This window comes from Schistocerca americana, chromosome 6 (assembly GCF_021461395.2).
Source record: "Schistocerca americana isolate TAMUIC-IGC-003095 chromosome 6, iqSchAmer2.1, whole genome shotgun sequence".
In the NCBI taxonomy this organism is placed as follows: Eukaryota; Metazoa; Arthropoda; class Insecta; order Orthoptera; family Acrididae; genus Schistocerca; species Schistocerca americana.
In genome coordinates this window covers 400,151,108-400,175,201 of record NC_060124.1, presented here as the reverse complement: position 1 = coordinate 400,175,201, position 24,094 = coordinate 400,151,108, and the positions used below count along the sequence as shown (strand labels likewise).

At 37.2% G+C, this 24,094-nt stretch overlaps 1 protein-coding gene across 1 annotated transcript in view; it reads left to right on the top strand.

Moving 5' to 3' along the window:
• The window catches only part of LOC124619549 (cadherin-23-like), a 490,213-nt gene that overhangs the window by 340,300 nt on the left and 125,819 nt on the right, over positions 1-24,094 (top strand). The window contains exons 23-24 of the mRNA XM_047146019.1: positions 6,185-6,291; positions 11,362-11,491. Of these exons, the coding sequence (XP_047001975.1) occupies positions 6,185-6,291; positions 11,362-11,491 (237 nt within the window). The remainder of the gene's footprint in view (positions 1-6,184; positions 6,292-11,361; positions 11,492-24,094) is intronic.

Here is a 24,094-nt window from a genome sequence, read left to right as displayed (position 1 = left end):
GCCCCATTTTGTCTCCACTGCACAGAAATGGAAGTGTGTGGAGATATCCTAACAATTGGTGCAACAGTAATGTGTGGACCCAACAGAGTCCAATGAACCTCTGGTCACTGTCAATGAGTCATGACTCTTCCAGTCTGTTGAGTGAATGGGAGCTGGGTACTCCAGTTCATTGCACCAACTTAACTGAAGCATTCAACAATGTTTCCACAGAAAATGGGGCCATGGTCTTCTGTTCCAGCATGGCAATACACAGCCACAGCCATTGCCACAGTATGAGTGAACAAGGGTTTACTGTGCTGCCACATCCTCCGTATTCACCAGATATGGATCTTAGTGACTATGCCGTATTTGACACAATAATAGAGGGCACACAGGCTAAGAAATTCACCACCAATTATGAAGTTCTTGCAGTGGTCCATCAGTGGCACTGTAATGCCCCCCAAAGAATGGTTTGCAGTTGCCACAGTGGTAGCAAAAGTGAAAAGTTATTGACAGGGAATACTTATAATATAATCAATCTTCATTTGTTTAATAAATGGTTCCTGTGAACATAAAAAATTTTAGTTACAACTATTTTTGAATACCAAGATGATGTAAACCAGAAAGTATAATGTAACTGCCATGCTATGTTGTATTGACAGGAGCTACTATCACTATACTGTTGTATATCAAGAGACTGGCCTTGATGTCTGGAAACTGTTCATTACATAAAAGATTATAGTTATTTTTACATAAATTCCTGTTGCACACTAAGTTCCTTAAGGACTCAATTTAACATTATCGTTTTCATTTATTTATTTTTTTTATTTTATTTTATTTTATTTTTTTATTTTTTTTTTTTTTTTTTTTTTTTTTTTTTTTTTTTGTCTCACACACAATTAAGACTGAATTACAACAACAAAGTTTCAACCTCCTTTTCTTGTTAAATCCTAAAGATAATAATGCTATTAAGCTAAGCTTATCATGGCAAACATTCTACAGAGACATACAAATAACAATTTCTCATGCTTCCACATTGTCTCCCTCTCAATAGCACAGAGCTTGTTGTTCTTTTTGGTTTTTCACCCTCTCTGTAGAGTTTGGTTGTTTGTCCAGAGGTGATGATTCAACTGGAGTGTCTTCACGCTTTTTGTCATTTCATCCATCAGATATATTTGTTTCAATCAATTGACAGAGACATTCCTTACCTGGTCATTCATTTTGTCCAGAAAATTTTGGGGAATTGTCAATTACTTTGCATAGGCCTACATATGGGGGCTCTAATGTCTTTTCACTCAGTCAGCCCTTACAAACATGTGTTAAGTTGCTGACATACCTGCATATGAATGTTTTTATACTTTTCTTTTGGGGATATTGTACAGATTTCAAATGATTCATTTGCTGTTTCAGATGCAAAACAAGTTGAGTGCCATACTCTTGGAAAAAGTCCCTTGGTATTCTGATGGGTGAGCCATAAACCATTTCTGGAATTGTAGCATTGCTGTTCTCTCTGATGGGGAATCAAAGACAAAAAAGATTACAGATATTGATTGAGTTTATTTGGCAGTAACATGGGCATGTGTGGCTGCTTGAAGTGTGTGATGAAATTTTTAATTTTTCCATTTGTTTGAGGATGATATGCTATAGTTTAGGTTTGGTTACAGCCACATGTTTTTGATAGTGTTTGGAATAGCTCACAATTCAACTGTCTTCCATGGTCAGTCGCTATTTGATATGGCATTTCAAATCGAGTGATTCAAGAGCTGAAAAATGCTCGTGCTACTGCTTCTGCTTGTACGCCTTGAAGAGGTACTACTTCGGTCCAGTTTTTAAATCTGGCAATACATGTTAACCAATAAGTATACTCATTAGAAGAAGGCACTGCTCCTGTCAAGTCAAGGAGAGTTATTTTGAAGTATTCCTCTTTACCAAGAAAATGTCCTAAAGATGCTGGAACATGACATGTTATTTTGTTTTTCTTACAAGCAGTGAAGCCCAATTTTGAACATCCTTTATTATATTGATCCAGACAAACCGTCATAAGATCATATTTACAATTGTCTTAATGCCCAGACGAGTCAAATCATGATAGTGTTGGGAAATGGGGTATCTAAATGGTTCAGCAATACAGGGTGTACACAAAGTCTGGGAACACTTTCAATTATTTATAGCACAAGAATTAAACATTGTACAGATGTCATTGATATTGCATTTTGAAGAGAAACTGAAAGGTTTTTCTTTTCTTTTCTTTTTTTTCAAAAATATTCAATATTCAAACCATGAGTGACCTGGCTGACATCAAGACAGTAATCCAATTCTTGCGATACTCATCCCAGTATGGCATCGTTTCATGAAACAGCTGTCCCCTTCTGTAGCGTAGCCAATCCATCGATGTGGCAGCTCCATGTTCTGGTACCCACAAACTTCATGATGAAAATGGGGTGGAGCCCCATCCTGCTGAAAGATGAATGGCAAGTCCAATTGAATATGAAGCATCAGCCATTGCTGCAACAAGTCCAAGTAGAAATAGCCAGTGACTGTGCTCTCAGTGAAGAAGAATGGCCCATACAGTTTTCGACATTTACCTTTGGGGAATCACACTTAAATTCAATGCATTTGTATGGATGCTTTGTACCCCAGATTTGACAGTTATGCCTGTTCACTGCCCTGTTAGTGTGAAAAGTGGCTGCGTTGCTAAAAATTAAGCAATCAACAATGTCATCGCCATCCTCATTCAACTGTTGCAACTGCAAACGAAACTCAAAATGCTTGTCTTTGTCATCATCACTGAGCTTCTGCACTAGCTACAATTTGAAAAATTTCATAGACAGCTTCTTTCACAGGACTTTCCACACTGTCATTGGAGCCATTTCAAGTTCACGGGATGCACAACACACCAATTTCCTTGGACTCCTTATGAGTGCCTCTTGTATACACTCCACATTCACTTCACTCACATTGGGACATCTGCTTCTCTTTGCTGGCCAAAAGCAACCCTTTGTAACTAATTTTTTGTGCCGGTGGTAAATCATCTTCCTTGTTGGTGGCTTCTTACCATACTTGGTTCTAAACATCCGTTGAACAGCTGTAGCATACTTGTTTTTGTCGAAGTCCAACACACAGAGAGCTCGCTCCTCACCTGAACTCCCCAAGTTTGCAACTAGCATTGACTATCAACAAATTACCAAACTCAGCTGTGACAGTATACATGAAAAAAAAAACTTTCAGGGTTTCTTTTCAAAATAACATATGTTTGATATCTATACAATGTTTGGTTCTTGTGCAATAAATAATTGAAAGTGTTCCTGGACTTTATGTACACCCTGTATATGGGCGAATAATTGTTTTTGACACATCACAATGCAGTTGCTTTCCTTCATGTGTCAAATGGTATTTTAATTTAAGTGACATAACACAGCTGGACTGTAGCTGATGAAGTTCTTCATTATCTTCTTGTGCTTGGGCTATATTTTCATAGTTAACTGGAACTAATTCTTCAAGTCTTGATAAGTTATGACCAACAACATTTTCTTTACCTGATACATGGCACAGATCTGTAGTAAATTGCAAAATATACTGGAGATAACATAATTGGATTGGTGTTGCTTTTGCATTCTTTTGCTTAAATGCATATGTTAGAGAAGCATGGTTGGTATAAATAATGAAGTCTCTTCCTTACAACATAACTGAAATATTTGACAGCCATGTGTATTCTGAGCAGCTCTTTGTCATATGTGGAATACTTCTGAGACACCGTGAACTGTTTTGAAAAAAAAATCCCATTGGTCTCCACTGTTTATCTTGCCACTATTGCAATGCAGTACTTGCTGTAATGTCTAATGCACCACCAAATAATGTAAGTTGCTTCTGCAAACTAGGAAATGTCAAAAGCATGGTATTTCTCAGATTTCTTTGCATTTTTACAACTGAGCAATTGCTACTTCTGTCCAGGCAGTATGTCTTTGCTCACTTTTAGTTGTGCCTTTTAGGTATTCATTTAGCAGGGCTTGATTTTCAACAGCATGTCCCAAAAGTTAACAATAGAAGTTGATGATCCCTAAGAATGCTCTAAATTCAAGAACTGTTTTGGGTCACTTTTAGTTTATTATTGCTGCAACCCTTTCTGAATCTGGCTTTGTTACTGCAGGTGTAATAAAGTGTTCTAAGAATGTTAATTTTTTCATACCAAATGCTGATTTTTCCACTATTCATTATGAGACCATACTTATTCAACTATGAAAAGAGTAAATTTAGATATTCAACATGTTACTATGGAGAGTCAGATGCTATTAAAATATCATAAATCTAGTTCTCTTACAATTTCATTTATAAACCACTGAAACGTGCTAGATGCATTGTGAAGGCAGAAGGGCATATAATTAAATTTCTAAAGTCCAAAAGGTGTAATAATTTCTGATTATGGTTTATCTTCTTCAGCCAGTGGAATTTGGTAATAAGCTTTTAGATTATCTTTTCATTTTGAAGCATCATCAATTCATGCAACTGGGTACTGAACTGGGTGAGTCCTCTCATTCAGACAGTGATAATCTCCACAAACTTGTCGATGACCATTTGGCTTCATAACAAGGTGTAATGGATTGTGATGGACATGTAATACCATTATTTGACACAAACTGAAATTCTTTGTTACTGGTTTTCAACTTATCTGGGTCCAATCTACAAGCACTACTGCATTGTATACTGATCAGCTACTAGACATAGTGATATAATGCTGCTCTTTACACTTCATTACCATAGGTAATATGGATGCTTTTGTTAGTACAGGGAATATCTCCAAAAGTTTGGGAAACTAGCATGTTCCATAGAGTGAGCTTAGTCTTCAGTATTCACAGCAGTTACTTCTGCTGAAATTTTTAATTTGGTGCTGCTGCCTATAAACTTTTTATTTTTGAGATCAACAAATAAACCCTAATGATGAAGGGAATCAGCTTCCAATATACATTTTAATACACTGCTACAATAACTGGTCATTCAAAATTGCAGCTGAGCCCTATGTCAGTGGTTAATGACTTTGAGCAGCAATTCTTATCTCTGACTCATTTGCAGCATAGATATTGAGGTTAGAAGGTTTAATTTTCTTGCCTTTTTAAACTGCCATGATAGATGAACTTGCTCCACTATCTACAAGAAAATTTCTTCCATAATTTCAATATTTAACAAGTAGGCAGTATTGGCACCTTGATGTGGGTACTGGGGTAGAACACTCAGCAGCTGTTGTGTGGACTCTTTCTAGTTTTCCTTTCTTTACCATAGGCAAGGCTGAACAAATTTTTGTAGCCTACACTGTGTGCTAAATTTAAAACATGACAACAGTTTTTACAGTTTTCATTGAACTTTGTTCTGTTTCTATTTCTACTGCATGATCTTTGCCTGCTTGGTTTTCAAAGCATCTTATTCTCATTTTCTAATTCTCCAATTCTTAAGAGAAGATCTTGAACTGATATTGATGACAGTCTTGATGGAATGGACTGAACTAACGCAATTTGAACATCCTCAACAGAGTGCATTTTGACAATCAGATATAACTAAAATACTTTGAGTACTACTGGTATGGCTACTGAGGTGACTAAATTTAACTACTTGCTCTCTCAGCTGGAGCCAAAATTTGTTGATAATATGTGGAATATAGTTACAAGTGATGCGAACAATAAATATTCTCCTGTGAAAGAATTACTTTTGACCATATTTAAAAAAACTCTCTCTCTCTCTCTCTCTCTCTCTCTCTCTCTCTCTCTCTCCCTCCCTTTCCTTTGTTGTATTTAAACTCAGTATAAGACAAATTCAAGCTAAAAATGTCACATTGAAAACTTTGTCAAAAATTGCATCACAAATGTTGTCTTGCCAATCACACTGGGGTTTCCAAATTGTTGCACACTTGGTTCATGAAGGACACAGTTTAATGTGGATCATTCCATTCATTTATTTTTTTCTCTTGCACACAATGAAAACTGAATCACAGCAACATTAGAGTAACATTCTTATTTTTTTTATTAAATACCAAAGATAATAACACTGTTATGCCAAAATTACATTGGCAATCATTCAAAAGAAATATACAAATAGTAATTTGTCATATTCATACATACCATTAAACATGGAATAGTTTATTCTTTAACATAGTTTAGGAACTTAAGTCATATTACTATATGTTTTTCAAGCTTACAAGTGTTGCTTTAAATTGCAGGTGGGGCTGAAGATATCTTCACAATAGGTGACAGTAAGGATAAAAATAAATTCCAACTCTTACTCCTACAGCCACTTTCTGACTTCCCCAAAAACACAAGCTTTGAGGTAAGTTTTCTTTTACAGACACAGTAATTGCTATAGAAATTAAATTAAATATACACAAAATATTTGACTGCTGAAGAACAATAATGCAGTAACAAAACTCAAATGGGCATGAAACTTGTGAAGGTTATCTATGACTGCACACATCATTTCCATAAAAGATAATTTCTTAGATGTTCATCATTTTATATTAATAGATGCATGTTTCAAACTTAATACATAGCCCTTCCCTGATTCCTCATTTCTCATGTAGATACTGTTTTTGTATTAAACTGATCAATATTTTGAAGGGATGCATAAAAGTACACAAAAATTAACCTAACTAAAACATGTCATTAATTCTGAAATATATCTACAATTACAATGAACTGATTATTTCAATTGAGAAAATGAATTTTCCTTTGTCCAGTTTTACTCTAATATATTCTAAGTGGAAATCTTTTGCAGAAACTTTTCTAATATGATACTCTAACATTGGAACATAGAAAGTTTTAGGCTTTGGTTCTTGAATGACTGCTGTGATTAATTTTCCCTAATCAGTTTACATTTTCAATTGCAGAGTTGTTTAACTGCTTCTACATGCCATAATGATTAATGATTGGATCTATCACATGGAAGGTGTTAATTAAGTGACTTGGTAATTAAGTTTGTATTTGGATGTAGGCAGTTATGTGGGTTATGGATGTGATGATAACATGTGACAGATCTGGATCTGTCAATCAGCCAATGTACAAATCAAATGTCATACATGACAGAGGGAATTCTGTAGGTCAGTGTTAATGTATATACTAGGTGTATTTGAGAAGTAAGGGCTGGTTGGGTACAAAAACATCTTCATTATAAAAAGCTTACAGTGACAGTTACAGTTTTCTATGAAAACACTTCACTTTTCTAAACAATTTTCATTCATTTTTAAGTGATTTTCATAGTGTTGCACTAGCTTGTTCAACTCTTTAGGGTCATTCAAACAGAGAAGCATACTGCCTGTACTGCAGAATGCATTTTTGTCTGCTGCAGTTGGCCATGTCTATATCTGCAATCAACATCTACAACCATTCTTTGCAAATGACTGTGAAGTGTATGGCAGAGGATACTCCCCATTGTTCTACTTGTTAAGGCTCTGTGCACATTGTAGTTAGTCACATCTTGTTCTAGTGATTCCTATGAAAGCTAAGCATAGGCTTTTGCAGTGTGCCCCTAAATTCTTCATTTAAAGATGGTTCTTGAAAGTTTGTAAGCAGATTTTCTTGAGATAGTTTGCATCTTTCTTCAAGTGTCTACAAGTTCATTTCTGTCAGCATCTCTATGACTCCCTGCCCCCAAATCCACTATTCAAACAAACTTGTGACTATTTGTGTTTGTGTTGCCAGGACTTCTGCTGCAACAGATTGCCAGCTACAATGAGTAAAACCAACCCATAGAACATTATACACCATCGCCAACAGTACCTGCTCTCAGACAGCTGCCACTCCTTGCACACCAAAAAATCCCTCACTTGCTGTCTGGCAAATTGTGGTAGATGCATCTGCAGTGATAAGAACTCTATTGCCCAGTATTCTGAATGTCACACAAAGGCCTTTACAGACAGGCAATACCTTCCAGACTTAATTCATAGACAGATCTCCCATGTCAAATCCTCATACACATCTGATCCTCACATCTATCCCAAGAACCAACTACAAAGAAGCAGCCCCCTTCTCACCCAACACCACCCCAGGTTGGAAAGACTAAACCACGTCATTCATGAGGGCCTTGATTGTCCATCATCATGTCCTGAAATGAAGGACATCCTTTCCAAGATAAATCCAACCCTTCTCAGAATGGTGTTCTGCTACCCACCCCACCTCCACAACATCCTAGTCCACCAATACACCAATCCCACCCCGTATCCTCTGCACAGGAGTCATACCATTATGGAAGATCCAGATGAAAGACTTGCCTAGCCCGCCCACCTAATGCCACCTACTCCTATCCTGTAACAGGCTTATCCCATACCATCAGAGGCCAGGCCACCTGTGAAAGCAGCCATGTTACATACCAGCTCTGCTGCAACCACTGCACAGCAGTTTACATTGGTATGACAATCAACCAGCAGTCAACTAGAATGAATGGCCACCACAAAACTGTTGCCAAAAATGAGGTGGACCACCCAGTGGCACAACATACAGCAAACCACTACATGTGGGATATCAATGGCTGCTTCTCAACCAGTGCCATCTGGAACCTCCCCTCCACCACCAGCTTTTCTGAGCTGCAAAGATGGGAGCTATGCTTACAGCACACTGTTCACTCCCGTAACTTTCCTGGTGTAAACATAAGGTAACCCAATGCCCACACCTCACACAATAGTGTGTGTTTGTGCGTGCGTGCATGTGCATGTGCATGTGCATGTGCCTCTGTGTGTGTGTGTGTGTGTGTGTGTGTGTGTGTGTGTGTGTGTGTGTCCACATAATCCCCTGCCCCAGTACCCCTGCCAAATGTATTTACCCTCATCAGCTGGCTGTGTGTTGTTGTCCCGATTCCTAGTGCATGAAACCATGTGCCTGCCATCTACCACCTGTCCCCTCTACCTGTACCACTAGCTAGCCCACAGACAGCTCCCCAGTCTCCCATGATCTGCTAGATGCTTGCCCCCAATTCCTCTGTGCCTCCCACCTATTTCCATCTTTTATCCCACCCCACCCCACATCGCCACCTCACCCCAGTACACTCACTGTAGGCTAGGAAAGAGCTACATTAGACTGAGCTCAATATAGGGAGACAGGTGGGTGCATGTGAGTAAGTGTGTGTGTGTTTGTGTGCATGTTTTTTCTGCAAGCCTCAAAAAGGGAGCGCATTCCAAAATCTAGCCATGCTCTCTACCTTACATTTGTGTACTTGTAGAAGATGCAACACTTCTGCCTTTTGGTCAGTCATCTCCTTTATTCCTAAACAGTTCCTTAAACAGATGTATTAAAATGGAACACCTGTAGCCTCTTTTCTATGTTATTTGTTATATGGCTGCCAGTTTTGTTGATGCAACTTGCTGTCTTGAGGCCTTAACTGATGTAACACCATTTCTACAGGTCTATGGAAACCAGTTCATAGATGTTGGCCACTGATGGCATTGTATTGTTGTTTTTCTGACATGTTCCACATCCTGGAGGACCTCCTCACTACGGATCAATTGGAATGAAAGTAAATCTAATCTAATAATGTGTATACAATTAGAGTTAACGCCCTCAGTGTCAGTTAAGGCCTGAAGATGGTGTATTGAATCACTGAAAGTGGTAGCCATACAATAAATAACATTGAAAGTATGGTTGTATGTACTCAGTTTTATTACATAAGTGAACAGCCAAAATCCCTCAGATTTTCTGTCAGAAGGATGGATATACAAATCCTTGAACAGATGTCTGCAAGATGATCATATGTGGGCACCACACATTATACCTACAGCAGAATTTTGAGCAATGAGGACTTTCTTTCTTGAAGATGGCATTGTCACCTCAACATGGACACCTAAGAATTTTGAAGTGTCCATCCTATTTATTATTTTCACATCATGTGTTACACTTATTAGTATAGTGGCCCTAAATGTGCAAAACTGAATGTGTTGTGTCTTTTTAAAACTGGAATGAGAACATTTGCGGAAAACTAATCAATGATGCTTTTAAAAACATTTTTAACCAATTCTTCTGTGTTTGTATGTTTTCTTAGGATATTTACAATACTAATGTTGTATGCAAAAAGAACTAATAGATTGTTAACTTATGTGAGGAACCATAGTGGACCTATGATTGAACCTTGGGGAACCCCAGTCATGATTTTTTTTTTAATCCCCATTCAGAATTACATCCCCAGGGTGTATTGGTTGAATTACTAAGTACAATTCTCTGCGTTATTTTCATTAGATATGACATAATCCATTGGTTGGCTGTACCATCAAACCCATAAGACTACAATTTATTTAGGAGAATATACAAACATCTTAGATAGGTTGCAGAAAATATCTACTGGTGTTGTTTTATTATTTAATGCTTGTAAAATTTGTTGAGTGAACTTGTAAACTCTTCTGAAACACAAACTGTGGTTTTCTGAGGATTTTATTGTTGCTAAGGTGAGATACTATTCTAGAACATATCACCTTCCCAAAGATTTTGGAAATTGATATCAGCAGTGAAACAGATTGGTAGTATTGACATTTGTATTATCACCTTTCTTAAAGATGGATTTAACATTGGGATCTTTCAATTTCTCTGGAAAAAAGCCATGAGTTAGTGATTCAGTTAACAGTTAGATGAAAGCAATTGATTTTGAGCCATCTGAAGTTAGTAGAAGTCTCTGTGTTGAAAACTCTGGTTAGCTGAATTACAAATCTAAAGTGTGGCTTTCAATAATATGTTAGTCCTATAATTTTTTCTGTAATTTATTGCTTAATTTAGACCAGAAATGAGTTTTTAAGATGAAAATGATAAGTTCTTCTGTGATTCTGACTCCATGAATAGCTGTGGGTCCCTACATAACTGGATGAATAACACAGTAACAAAAGTGAAGGGAATGCAGGGCACAACATTTAAAATAGAACTGTGCCCAATAAAGCACTGTGGAGCTCAAACCAACTTCCTAGTTGAGAACTGTTTTACGCTTTTTACTCCATATGGATTATATTGTGATTGATGATAGCTGCTAAATCAAAGTCTCAAGTATTACAAACATATTAAAAACTAAATTATAAGTGAGAAATCTCAGTGAGCCATCTTAGTAGTTAATTTACAGAGAAGCAGAGAGCATGTGACTTTTAAGTACACTTGCATGATAAAAAGTTGTCATTTTAAAAATGTGGCTTCCATTCTTGTTTAGTAAGACCAGCACATAAATTTATTTTTCACAATAACTACACAAATACTTTTGAAACTGAAACAGCACTTCAGTTGTTGTAAGTAACAATAAAGAGATATCTTCTTAATAGTTTTTGTTAATTGTAACAACAAATGAGCTTCTCAAGCTTTTTGCATGTGTTAGTCACCATAACAAGTAACTGTTTTCTTCACCAAAATTAATTTTTATGAAGTACATTTTATAACATTTCAGTTACAACTGACAGCAATGGATGGTGGAGTTCCAGTACAATCAAGAAATATAACGCTGCACATCAAGATCATAACTATTACAGAACAGCCCCCTATTTTCTCAAATCCACAGTGGACAACAAGTTTTCCAGGTAATCTATTTGTAAATTTTAAAAATGTGAATTTTGTTGTTGAACTGCTACTTTAGGGTATGAATGTACATCAAAACAGATATTGGAATCATATCATAAAAAATTATAATTATTATCATCTTCTTTGTGGTTACAGAAATTTATAATTCCACATAGGACCAGATAAAACCAGAGTGCTTTGTAGAATACTTTGTTGCCTCCTCAGTCACAGCAGTAAATGTGTTAATTGTTATTGTGCAATCATTTATGTTTCTTTGCTTGATCTTATTCTTATTGTTTAACAAATATCAATCCATATTGCATATCTTCTCCAATTAGCACACTTTTGCACTGTATCAAGGTGATTTTTATATTGTTTAGCTCAATATATAGCATGCTTGCCTAGTATTATCTTGGTCAAGCCATGGGCCTCTTTTATTTAACACCCATTCTATAGTCTAATTTTGATAATGATCTTCGGCATACAGCAGATGCCAAAAAAACCATAACCAGATTTTTCAGAATTAATTCTTGCTGAACTGGCACTATAATAGTGCATTACCCAATGTTATTTTGTGTAACTGGTCCAGTTTGTGATGCCATCTGTTCATCTTAGCAACTTTGTTTCTCTTAAACATAGGTTATAGTACATGACTGACTTAGCTATTGAGTTCAAATTGATGGGCCTCATGACTGAAGCTAGACAGAAGTGTTTACCTGGAAGGACAATGTGTCATTTGCTACAGAGATTTTGTAACAGATATTCGTATGCAAGCCTCTTGCTCATGCTATGCCTACCAAATGATTAATAGAAAAACACTTGCTTGCACTTTGCTTTATATAAATAACAAAGAGAAACAGAAGGAGTTTTGTGTACATCTCATTATAAGCAATGCATTGTTAAATGGGTTCAACTTTTATAGAATGAGTTTCTGTTTTAATGAACCACTGTCAGTAACTGAGCTATACATACAGATATTCTCAAACACCACACAAATGCTCAATATCATCAGGTGATATGCGAAACATATTTTAGCTATTTTGATTTCATTTTTATTAAGTAAACATCATGTAAATCATAACAAGTGAAGTATAATACTCTGGCAAAGGACAGAAATCCATCATGAACACTGTTGGCAGATTTACAGAGAATTCAGAGTTAATGAAGAAGAAGGGTGCTTAAAGTGAGATAGCTGATTGTGCACAGAAGACTCTGCTGCAAACTCTGTGATTCTTTCTGAATTTTGCTCTCATAAACTTGGAAGGAAAAGGAAAAGAGACCGGACAACATCCAATCAGTCAAATGACTGATTTCATTTGAAAGTTTTTGATTTTAGCTTTGGACTTCAAAATTGAAACTTATCAAAGTTTATGAAATTTTGACATTTACTAGTGACTTTTCTTGATTTAGTTTGAGATTTCAGTACCATCCAGTTCTGCATGTCTGCATCTCCAATATGAAACAAACCTGCAAATTTACATGTCACAGTATTATTTTAGATATATGTCATCTGCTGCAAATTTCAGGATTGTGCCATTAATAGAAGAAATAACATAAAAGAGATTGTGTGAAAATACAACAAATTCTAGTACATACTGTAGTCAATTTATATGTCCTGCAAGGCTAAATGAGACTGAATTAAAAATGACATATAATATTATGAGCAGAATAAGCTGATACACACTTGGTACAAAGCACCTTTGGTTATACAACCAGAAAACCATGGACACAATATCCCATAAGCCATTGATCAAGGCAGTTGTGGTATCTGCAGTATTTCTTCACTTCTGAAAAGCATTTGGCTCTATACCACATGAATGCTTATTAATGAAAGGGTGTCATGTAGTGTGTGTATTAAAATAAATATTTGACTTAACTGAGGAGTTTTTGGTAGGGAAGATACAGCATGTTATTCTGGGTCATGATTCATCAACAGATGTGGATTTAAGATCCGGTGTGCCCCAGGGAAGTGTGTTAGGTCCATTGCCCTTCATGATGCGTATAATGACTTAGCATATTATATTATTAGTAACCTCATTCTTTTTCTGGTACACAAATATTCAGTCAGACCTTAAAAAATTGAAACTGATATAAAGATTGTCAACACACTTTCAACCCTTTACGCTCCATAATGCAGACATAGTGCATCTAAGAGCACTCTTATTTAAAACACTGTCATGAGGGCAGCCAGCTCACCACATAGAATTCCGCAAAACTCTTTGTGGAAAGAATAAGGCCACTGATCAACAATTAGGATTTACTTGAAAGCAAAAAATGCACTTCCAGTCATATATGTTGGTAAAAGCATCACAATACAAAACTTTTCCTTGTGTAATATTTTCTAAAACTTCAGGGTGAACTTTTTCAGTCATCATTCCATTCAAATTATTTACAAATGAATCACTGTCACCATCAAAATCACTGTCATCAAAATCAAAATCATTGTAACTCTCATTTTCACTTAGACATTCCTCTAAAAGCTCTACAGCCTCTTCCTCAGAAAGGACTGTGCATGAAGAACTAGCCATTTTGCACATACTAACTTGAATGTAATAATTACAACTTCTTTCTCAAGTTAACACAGGCTTCCCTAGATGGCAGTACTATGCAGCACTGATGTCTAATACAATCACATTCAAAAATGGAGCCTGTGAGACCTGTGACAAATCACATTGAATGAGGTTCGACACCTGAACGGAAAACCAATTTCACACTATTGAATACCACTCACCATCGCAATGTAAATTGTTAAATGTTCAGAAATGTAAAACTGTATTAGAATCAGTCACAAGTGAAATAAGTCAGCTCATGTAAATATCTGAGTGTAGAAATTTTTAGAGATAAAGAATGAAATGTAACTTAGGCTCAATCATAGGTGAAGCAGGTAACAAACTTGAGTTCATTGGTAGGCTATTGAGAAAATGTGATCAGTCTAAAAAATATATTGCTTACAAATGATCATGTAACCCATCCTAGAATACTGCTCAAGTGTGTGGGACACAAACCAAATACAATTAACAGAATATGCACACAGAAGGGTAGCCATATATTGTAACAAGTTTATCTGACTAATAGTAGAGCATCATGAGGATTCTAAAAAACATGGAGATAATCACTAACTATCACACAAAAAGCTACTTACAAGTTTCAAATATGTGTTAAGCAAGGGAGCTGGGAATATACTGAAACCCCCTACATATCACTACAGGAGGTGCCATAAACACAAGATTGGACTAATTACAGAGCACAGTCATTATCCCCGTGCTCCATAGGTGAGTGGAAGGGGAAGAAACTCTAACATGTGGTACAATGGGAAGTACACTCAGTCTTGCAGTTTGCTGTGGTTTTCGTAGTATGAGTGTAGATCCACACTTTTGAGCTCCAAGTATTTATTTATTTACTTTTATCTTCATGTTGATTGATGACCTGGACTGAAATTTGTCACTGCAAACAATGGTCTGAGTTGACATTCTTGCAATTTGAGCATTTTTACATGCTTGATGATGAGAAAAATATTATTTGATAATAAATTCTATATGTCAGTAAAATAAGGTTTCCCAATGATAAAGAAGGGAAAATCTTTCCCTTTGATGTTATTGTCGATGATGCTTTTGGGTTATCAAGTAATGTCTTATAACCTTACTCCAAAAACAGCCTTCATATGACAAAAATGTCTAAGCTTACAGGTGTACAAGAGCTCACCTAACAGTAGAATTTACTTTCAATACTTTATTGTTGTAGCATTTTCTGATTAAGATCAATAAAAAATTAAATTCTGAGCCCTCATTTAAATGATGTTAAAATACATCTTATGGGTTTTATTTATAGTAAATGATTAATTGAACTGGCTTCAGTTTATTCTAGGAGTTTGGTCTCAGGACTGAGCTATGTGCTGTTTCCATGTATCAAGTAATAAGTCAAAACATGTCTCCATAGAATTATATTCAGTATGTAAGCACAGTTCAGAACACTAATTCACAGTAACAACAGACTTTGGACACACACACATCAAAAAAAGTTTAGCATCACCCCAGTTCCCAAAACTCCTGAAGATAGATGTTGACTGTGGATATTGTATCACAGACACAGTCCCTTTGACTGTTCAGAGGTGTCACTAAACCCACCCAAAGATGTAAACAACCTTTCATGAGCAGTTCCTATTAGATGGTGGGGGTCCGACAGCTGATCAGTTCCAGTCATTCCATCAGGAAGGAGGTACACAGCTTATGTTGTCTGTAGTTCAACAATGCTTAGACAGTCTATACCATGGTTCAATCATGTCTGCATTGTTACTTTGTGCCAGGAAGGGCTCTCAACAAGGGAAGTGTTTAGGCATGTCGGAGTGAACCAAAGCGATGTTGTTCGGACGTAGAGGACAAAGAGGGATAGGTACTGTTGATTACATGCCTCACCCAGGCTGCCCAAGGGCTATTACTTCAGTGGATGACAACTACCTACAGATTATGGTTCAGAGGAAGCCTTACAGCAATGCCACCATGCTGAATAATGCTTTTCGTGCAGCCACAGGGCACCGTGCTATGACTCAAATTGTGTGCAATAGGCTGCCTGATGCACAACTTCACTTGTGACGTCAATGGTAAGGTCCACCTTTGTAATGACGACACCATGCAGCATGATACAGATGGTCCCAACAACATGCCAAATGGACCACTCAGGATTGGCATCACATTCTCTTCACCAATGAGTGTCACATATGCCTTCAAACACACAATCGTTGGAGACATGTTTGGAGGCAACCCGGTCAGGCTGAACGACTTAGACACATTGTCTGGTGAGTGCAGCAAGGTGGAGGTTCCCAGCTATTTTGGGGTGGCATTATGTGGGATTAACGTACACCACTGGAGGCCATGGAAGGCACCGTAATGGCTGTATGATACGTGAATGCCATCCTCCAGCCGATAGTGCAACTGCATCATATCATATTGACAAGGCATTCATCTTCATGGATGACAATTCATGCCACCATCGTGCACATCTTGTGAATGACTTCCTTCAGGATGATGACATTCCTTGACTAGAGTGGCCACCATGTTCTCCAGACATGAACCCTATCGAACATGCCTGGAATAGATTGAAAAGGGCTGTTTATGGACGACATGAGCCACCAACCACTCTGAGTGATCTACATCAAATCACCATTGAGGAGTAGGACAATCTGGACCAACAGTGCCTTGATGAACTTGTGGATAGTATGCCATGATGAATACAGGCATGCATCAATGCAAGAGGACGTGCTATTGGATAATAGACGTACCAGTGTATACAGCAATCTGGACTACCACCTCTGAAGGTCTCACTGTATGGTGGTACAAAATGCAATGTGTGGTTTTCATGAGCAACTAAAATGGTGATAATGATGTTAATGTTGATCTCTATTCCAGTTTTCTGTGCAGGTTCCAGAATTCTCCAAAATGAGGTGATGCAAAACTTTTTTTTGATGTGTGCATTTTTCCACTGTTGTAAGTCTCATGTAAAATCACCACTTCCTCAGAATAACTTACTTGTGTTGAATAAATGAATTGTTATTTATGTAAGTACATCATTTATTTTCCATGCAGAAGTAACTCTAATCTAACACTAAAGTTCAATGATAAATTCTCACTATTGTTCCACAATATCACTTGAAGCAAAATTTAAAATGTGTGCTACTAAATCTTACCATTTCAAGTCACTATCAAGCTTTTATAATGGTTCACTTGCCTTCACAGTTGCAAGATGATTATTATACAGACTTCTGATCAATACTGCAAATGTGGTGCTACACCAAATTCTGCATGCAACTGTCACATATTTCCCAAACTACACCATTTAAGGCTTTCCTATAGTCTAGGAAGCAGATGAAAGTGGGAACACAGAATTCTCACGATTTCTCAATTATTTGTCATATGTTCAGAACCTGTTCATAGGTTCCATTTCCTTCAACAAAACTTGCTTTCTTTGAGGATAAGAGGCAGAATAAATGGCTTCAAATGCTGGTTCAACATGAAGAGAAGAATTTTGCTTGCATGGGATATGAGAACAATAGTTCAGCTGTTGGGGCAGTTCCTCCTTGTGTAGGGGAGGCTTTGATTAGACTCCTGCCACTCCTCAGTTCCCCACGCTCTTGTACACAATGAATGCATCATATCAACACCTTCCTGCCCCATTTCTTTGATCCTCTCCCCAAATATATTGTCTGGACCAGGCAAATTAAATTTCTTCAGATGTTGAACAGTATTCTCTATGTTGCAGAATAATACTGTAGGTTCTGATGTAAGTTACATGACTCCTCGACTGTCCATACTGTTGTTAGTTCCAGAATACAACTTTCCACAGTACTTTGCAACAGTGCCTTCCTTGTTTCCAATAGGGTTGCCATTCTCATCATCTAGCACTCACATTCAAAGATTAAATTGACCAGTGATATTGGTGAATTGCTTGAACAGATCTAGTATTTGATTGTGATTTTGATATTTTTGTATCTGATCACAGATACTGTTAATGAAGTGTGACCTGTCCATTCTGCAGTTGCATTGTATTTCTTTGCACAGGTTCTAAAATTATTCTAGAGTTATTATTTGGGTATTTCAATCTAATTTCAGTAGCCAGTTTTCCAACTCACATGCAGCAAAATAGTAGGACAATGATAGTGTTTTTATAGACAGCACTTAGGGTGAAACAATTACTGTGCATCCAGTTGCTAATGGACAATGTGATCATGATGCACAGTTAATGGAAATAAACAATATGGCACCTTTCAATCTGGAAACAGATTCATACATAGCAGAGAGGCTTAGTGTGAACAGGATAGTGTTTTGAGAGTAAGCTAAAAAGTGTGGAATGGAATGAGGTGTATGTGAAAAGAACTACTAGCATGAAATTCAATTTGTTCTGTAATGAATTTGTGTCAATAGTTGAAAGTTGCTTTCCCAAAAAATAATTCAAAAGAACCATTTGAAAAACAAGTGAGCCATGGATAACGGAGGGAATTAAAATCTTATGTAAGATCAAGAGGTGCTAAGTTGCAGATAGGCACAACAAAAAGACTGTCAGAAAATGAGCTTCATCAGAGATAGAACATACACACACACACTCACACAAATGCAACTCACACACACGCACATGACCACAGATTCTGGCTGCTGAGGCTACACATGATTGGAGACACAACCAGGTGGTGGGGGTAAGGAGGAGACTGTGGTGGTGAAGGGAGATATAGCAGGGTAGGTGTGGGGGAGGGTAAAGTGCTACATGTAGGAGCATACAGAGACTAACTCTCTCTTTTTACTCCGCCCGACACCCACCCCATAGCTCTGTCTAGCCACCCAACTGCACCTAGCTGCCCTACCCTCTATCCTGTCCTGTACGCTCCCATAAGCAGCACTTTACTGTCTCCCACCCCTACCCTGATATCTCTCTGCCTCACCACCCAAGCCTCCTCTTTATCCCCACTGTCCAGTTGCATTGTCCATCAAATGCAGTTGCTATCAGTGTGTCCTCAGCAGCCAGAAACTGAGGTCATGTGTGCCTGAGTTGTGTTTCCATGTGTGCGTGTGTGTGTGTGTGTGTGTGTGTGTGTGTGTGTGTGTGTTTTCTATCTCCAATGAAAGCTTTGTTGGCCAAAAACTTAATTTCTGACAGTCTTTTTGTTGTGCTTGTCTGTGACTCTGCATCCCTGTTATATGGTGAGTAGCACCTATTCTTTTCATAACACTGTTACATACCATCCTGGATTTTCCATTGTAAACTTAAGAGGGAAATATATAGAAAGTCCAGAGTAAGTCAATATTCAACATTACTTGCATACCATAGAATGTACTTCAGTATTTTAAGGAAAGTCATTAAAGTGTTCCGAAGTATGCATATCCTGACACAAATAAATAATGCATAAAATAAGATGAAAATTATATGAGACATTGTCAAATGGGAGACAGGACAGCCAGTCAGTGTACACATTCCATAAAAATTAAACTAAATAACAATGGTACAACTCACATTTAACAAGCTGTAATATCTTTTAACAATCACTTTCTAAATGTAGTAGCAAATATAGGATTAAATGGTTCAGTTGAAAAAGAAGAAGCATGTATTAAAAATATCATTCCACAAAACTTTTAGAAACTAAAAGTAACACCAACATCCTTGACTGAAATTAATACAATTCTAAAAATAAAAGCAATGCGTGGTCGATGGAATTTCAAGTAAAATTTCGGAAAATTTGTTCCAACTTAATAAGTAATGTTCTTAGTGATGTTTGCAGTCCATCACTAACACAGAGAATTTTTCCAGGCAGGTTAAAATATGCAATTATTAAATCACTTCATTAGCAAGGTACCAAGACAGACTTAAACAATTATTGTCCAGTTTCTTTACTGATATCTTTTCCCAAAATATTTGAAAAACTAAAATACACAAGAGTATATATACATGTAAATGGAATGCAAATATGTTGTATGGAATAATTTTCTAGAGTAACTCAGTACTTAGGAAGAAAGTATTGATTGCACAAAAGCAAAGAGTAAGAATAATATGTGGCATTTATCCACTGATGTCATGTAGGTATCTCTCCAGGGAGCTAGGCTTTTTAACTGTACTGTTACAAAGCATATTTTCACTAATGAAATTTGTCATAAATAATCCATCACAGTTTGAGAAGAACAGTGATGTACATATATACGACACTGAAGGGAAAAATGTTGCGCCATAACTTCCATCATTAATATGTGGCACAGTTTTAGAATTACACAAATGAGTTGTTCCCCCTGAAACCTATTATCCTATTATGATATTGTGCTGTTATAGATTCTCAATACATGGCAGCAAAATATTGGGTGATGAATTTAATTGGTTTCAACTTTGAAATACGGATTTCTTACTTGAATCCTAAAATACATGTTCAGAAGTATTGTATCATATCTGTGGAATCAGCAAGAAATCAACAATATTGCACTGTTGTTATAAACACATCTTGTGAATGAAAAAACAGAATTTACATATTATCACTGCATATGTGGTTCAAAGAGTCTGTTGCTAGGTATTGTGAACCACTTTGGTCAGAAGTATTTATAGCACAGCAGTATGACAGAATCTGAATTCATACAATGATTACTGTAGCAGTGTTATGTAATAATTAAAGATATGAGTGCGAATTAATATGTAATAAATAACAACTTACTAAATTTTCTTCAACTTTCTGCATCCAGATCTTCCCAGCCAAATACATCTATGCAAATGTCTTCCCAAAATTCTTTCTTGTGAATGACATCAGAATACTCCTTTAATTATTTTAAATATAAACTTGAATCTTTATCCACTGTTGAATAGGTCCCTGAAATAACCATTCATATTGCTGTTCAGAACTGATTAACTGACATGTTTTGGACTCTGCCACCATCAAAAATATCTGCCAAGGAAGAATGCAAACTCATAGCCACAAATGCAGTTAACAATACATTACTTAAAGTAAGTTTTACAAAAGGTGGCACATCAAGTACAGAAGCAGACGTACCAAAAATAAGAACAAAGTCTTCATACAGGGTTTGGAGTCATGTGCATCACCCATTAGCATTGGAACTTAACTGACTGCAGGCTGGTGTTACAAAGCTTAACTGGTATCACTTGATTCCAGATAGCCTGAATGTGTAAGGACAGTGGTACTGTATTGTATCCATAGAAAAAGTTGAACTGTCTCATATTAAACATATAAATAATAAAAGAAAAACGTAATTATAGACTTAAAAATGTGATAAACCAAGAGTATATACAACAGTTTGTACAAATACAAGATTTGTAGCTGACAGAAACTCCTGATAGGTGGTGACACTAAGTTGAAAAAAGATGATAACTGCACCACATTAATAGTGAATGATGAAATGTAAACTACTCATAATGCACTTTTCAGGATCTGTTTTTGGGGTAACTCATTAAGTCATTTTCTGAGTCCAAAAGCATATAATATCAGTTATATGTAGTGTGAAATGGAGAAGGTCCTCCAGATGCCTGATAAGGAATCTGGAAATTCTAACTACTTATGTCCAATATTTTATTGCTTATTGAAATATGTCATAAGTAACACATGTCTCTTTCAAACCAACAGTTCAGTTAACGGAATTAGGAGAGTGGGGTATAGTCAGATAAGAGTGGGAGAATATGCTACAGTGCTGCCTGTATTATGATATTGGAGTGTAGTGGATGCAGGATGATAGGCTCCCAGGTGTAGCATTGGATGGCAGTGTTGAAGAGGAAGAGTGGAATTGGAGTGGAGGCAGGGAGAGGAGAGATGCAGAGAAAGTGAAAGGACTGTGCAGATGCACTGGGGTTATGAAGCAGCCATAGATAACAAGTAATCCACACTACCCTTCATTTTCAGCAGCGGGGTGTCCCAGCTGCCTCTTGGCCACATTTTGGTGGTGGTCTATCATGCAAACAGACCTACTATTAGTAATCTTCCGCACACAGAATTTCACAGCTAAGTTGGTAGACAATGTGACTGCCTTTGATGGGGTAGTAAATGCTTGTGACAGTACTGGAGCAGATGGTAGTGAGAGGACATATGTGACAGGTCTTGCATCTAGATCTATTAGGGGGATATGAGCCATGCAGCAAGAGCTTAGGGGCAAGTTTGCTGTAGCTGTCGGCAAGGATATTGTGTAGTTTGGATGTGTGGTAGAATATCACTGTGGGAGGGGTAAAAAGTGTGGTGCAGAGGATATTGCCCACTTCAAGGCATTACGAGAGATAGTTTAAATGCCGGCAGAGAACATGATTCAGTCACTCACTCTGGGAAGATGCTAAGTCACAAAGAGGGCACTCCTTTGCAGCCAGTCAGAGGGTATGTTTAGATGTAGGGAATGGTGGTTGACTAGGGAGTCAAAGCACTGGAAATCTGTTTCTGGACAAGGTGGGTGGAAGGGGGGTAATTTTGGTCTGCAAAGGCCTCAACAAGATGCTTGGCACACTTCAAAACGGACTGCTTGACACTGCAAATATGAGGATCACAGGGGGGTAGGTTTGCTGGAAGATGTTACTTAGTGTGGAACAGTTGGCAGCCAGGTATCATTGTTAGGTTTGGGGATTCTGGACAGCTAGGAAGTATTTCTTCAGATGGTACATAAATAGGTAGATGTCGGATCCATCCAATTTTGACCTCAACATTGAGGGAAGGTGGCTTACTGGATGAGGAGGTCCAACTGAAGTGAATATTGAGGTTCTGGAGGCTTTTGAATGTGGTTTCTTAACCCTTGGTCATGAACATGAAGATATCATGGATGAATCTGAATCAGGTGAAGGGTTTGGAGATTCTGGACAGCTAGGAAGTATTTCTTCAGATGGCACATAAATAGGTTGATGTAGGATGTGATGGTGCTAAGCAGGGCCCCATGTGAGTGCTTTTCCCACCCCTCCCCCACCATCTGACCACGGCTTCATAGTCTTGGTGAGACAAATTACACTTTTCACAAAATTTTTGTGAAAGAAGAAAGAATTTTCACTGTGGAGACCAATTACCAAACTAGCATAAGTGCTTTATTGAGGGAATGGTGAAAACATTTCAACTCAATTCCACTAGTATGCAAGGCTGTTTACAATTGAATTGATAAATTTAAAATGGAAGGTTCTAGTTTGAATGCATCTTGCAGTGGGTGAGCTAGGACAGCAAAAACTGATGATAATGAACTTAATATGTATTTGTCTGTTATAACTAGTCTATAGAAATCCACAATACAATTAGAAACAGACTTCCCAGAAACATCACATCAGTTAATCCAGAGAATGTCACATCAGCAGAACATTCCATATCTGATACATGGGTTGCTGGAAGATGATCCAGACAAGCAGCAACAGTTTTATGAAATTATGGTTGATAATTATTGAATTGATCAGATATTTTTTCTTAACATATTCTGGTCTGATGAGGCCATATTAACGTGTTGGGACATGAGAATTGACTGAACTGTGCTTACTGGGACACAGAAAACTATCACGTTGTTTGGAGCAACTGGTAAATCAACCAGTTTTAAATGTGTGGGCTACAATATTGGCACATGGCATAAATGGTCCGTACTTTATTGACAGAAATCTCACAGGAGACAAGTCCATGGCGCTGCTTCAAGAAATTACACAAGGAATCATTATGCATATGGACCTCTATGATCAGCTCTAATTGCAGCACGATGGAGCTCCTACACATTATGTATTAACTTGTAGCGTGTTATGTGATTATGTTGTCAAAGAAAGGGTGCTTGGACACCATGCTGCAGTTGAATTCTCAACATGATCCCTCAATATTACCGGAATGGATTTCTTTCTTTGAGGTCTAGTTAAAGAGAATTTATATGGAAGAGAATAATGAACCCTTGAAAAGCTGACTGGTTACAATGAGGACACCTTCCACAATCTGGACAACAACACTCAGCTGTGTATCCATGTGCATCAGAGTGTTCCAGGTAGACTCAAATTTTGTTTTAATGAAGAAGGGAAACGGTTTGAGTATAAAAATAAGTGATGTGTACTGTAATTTGTTATTAGGCCTATATCATGTTCAAATTATTAAAAATTAATGCAAGTTAAATTAGTGCTTAGTGTGTGCAAAAGTCACTAACACTTACTTAACTTTTGTAAAAAAT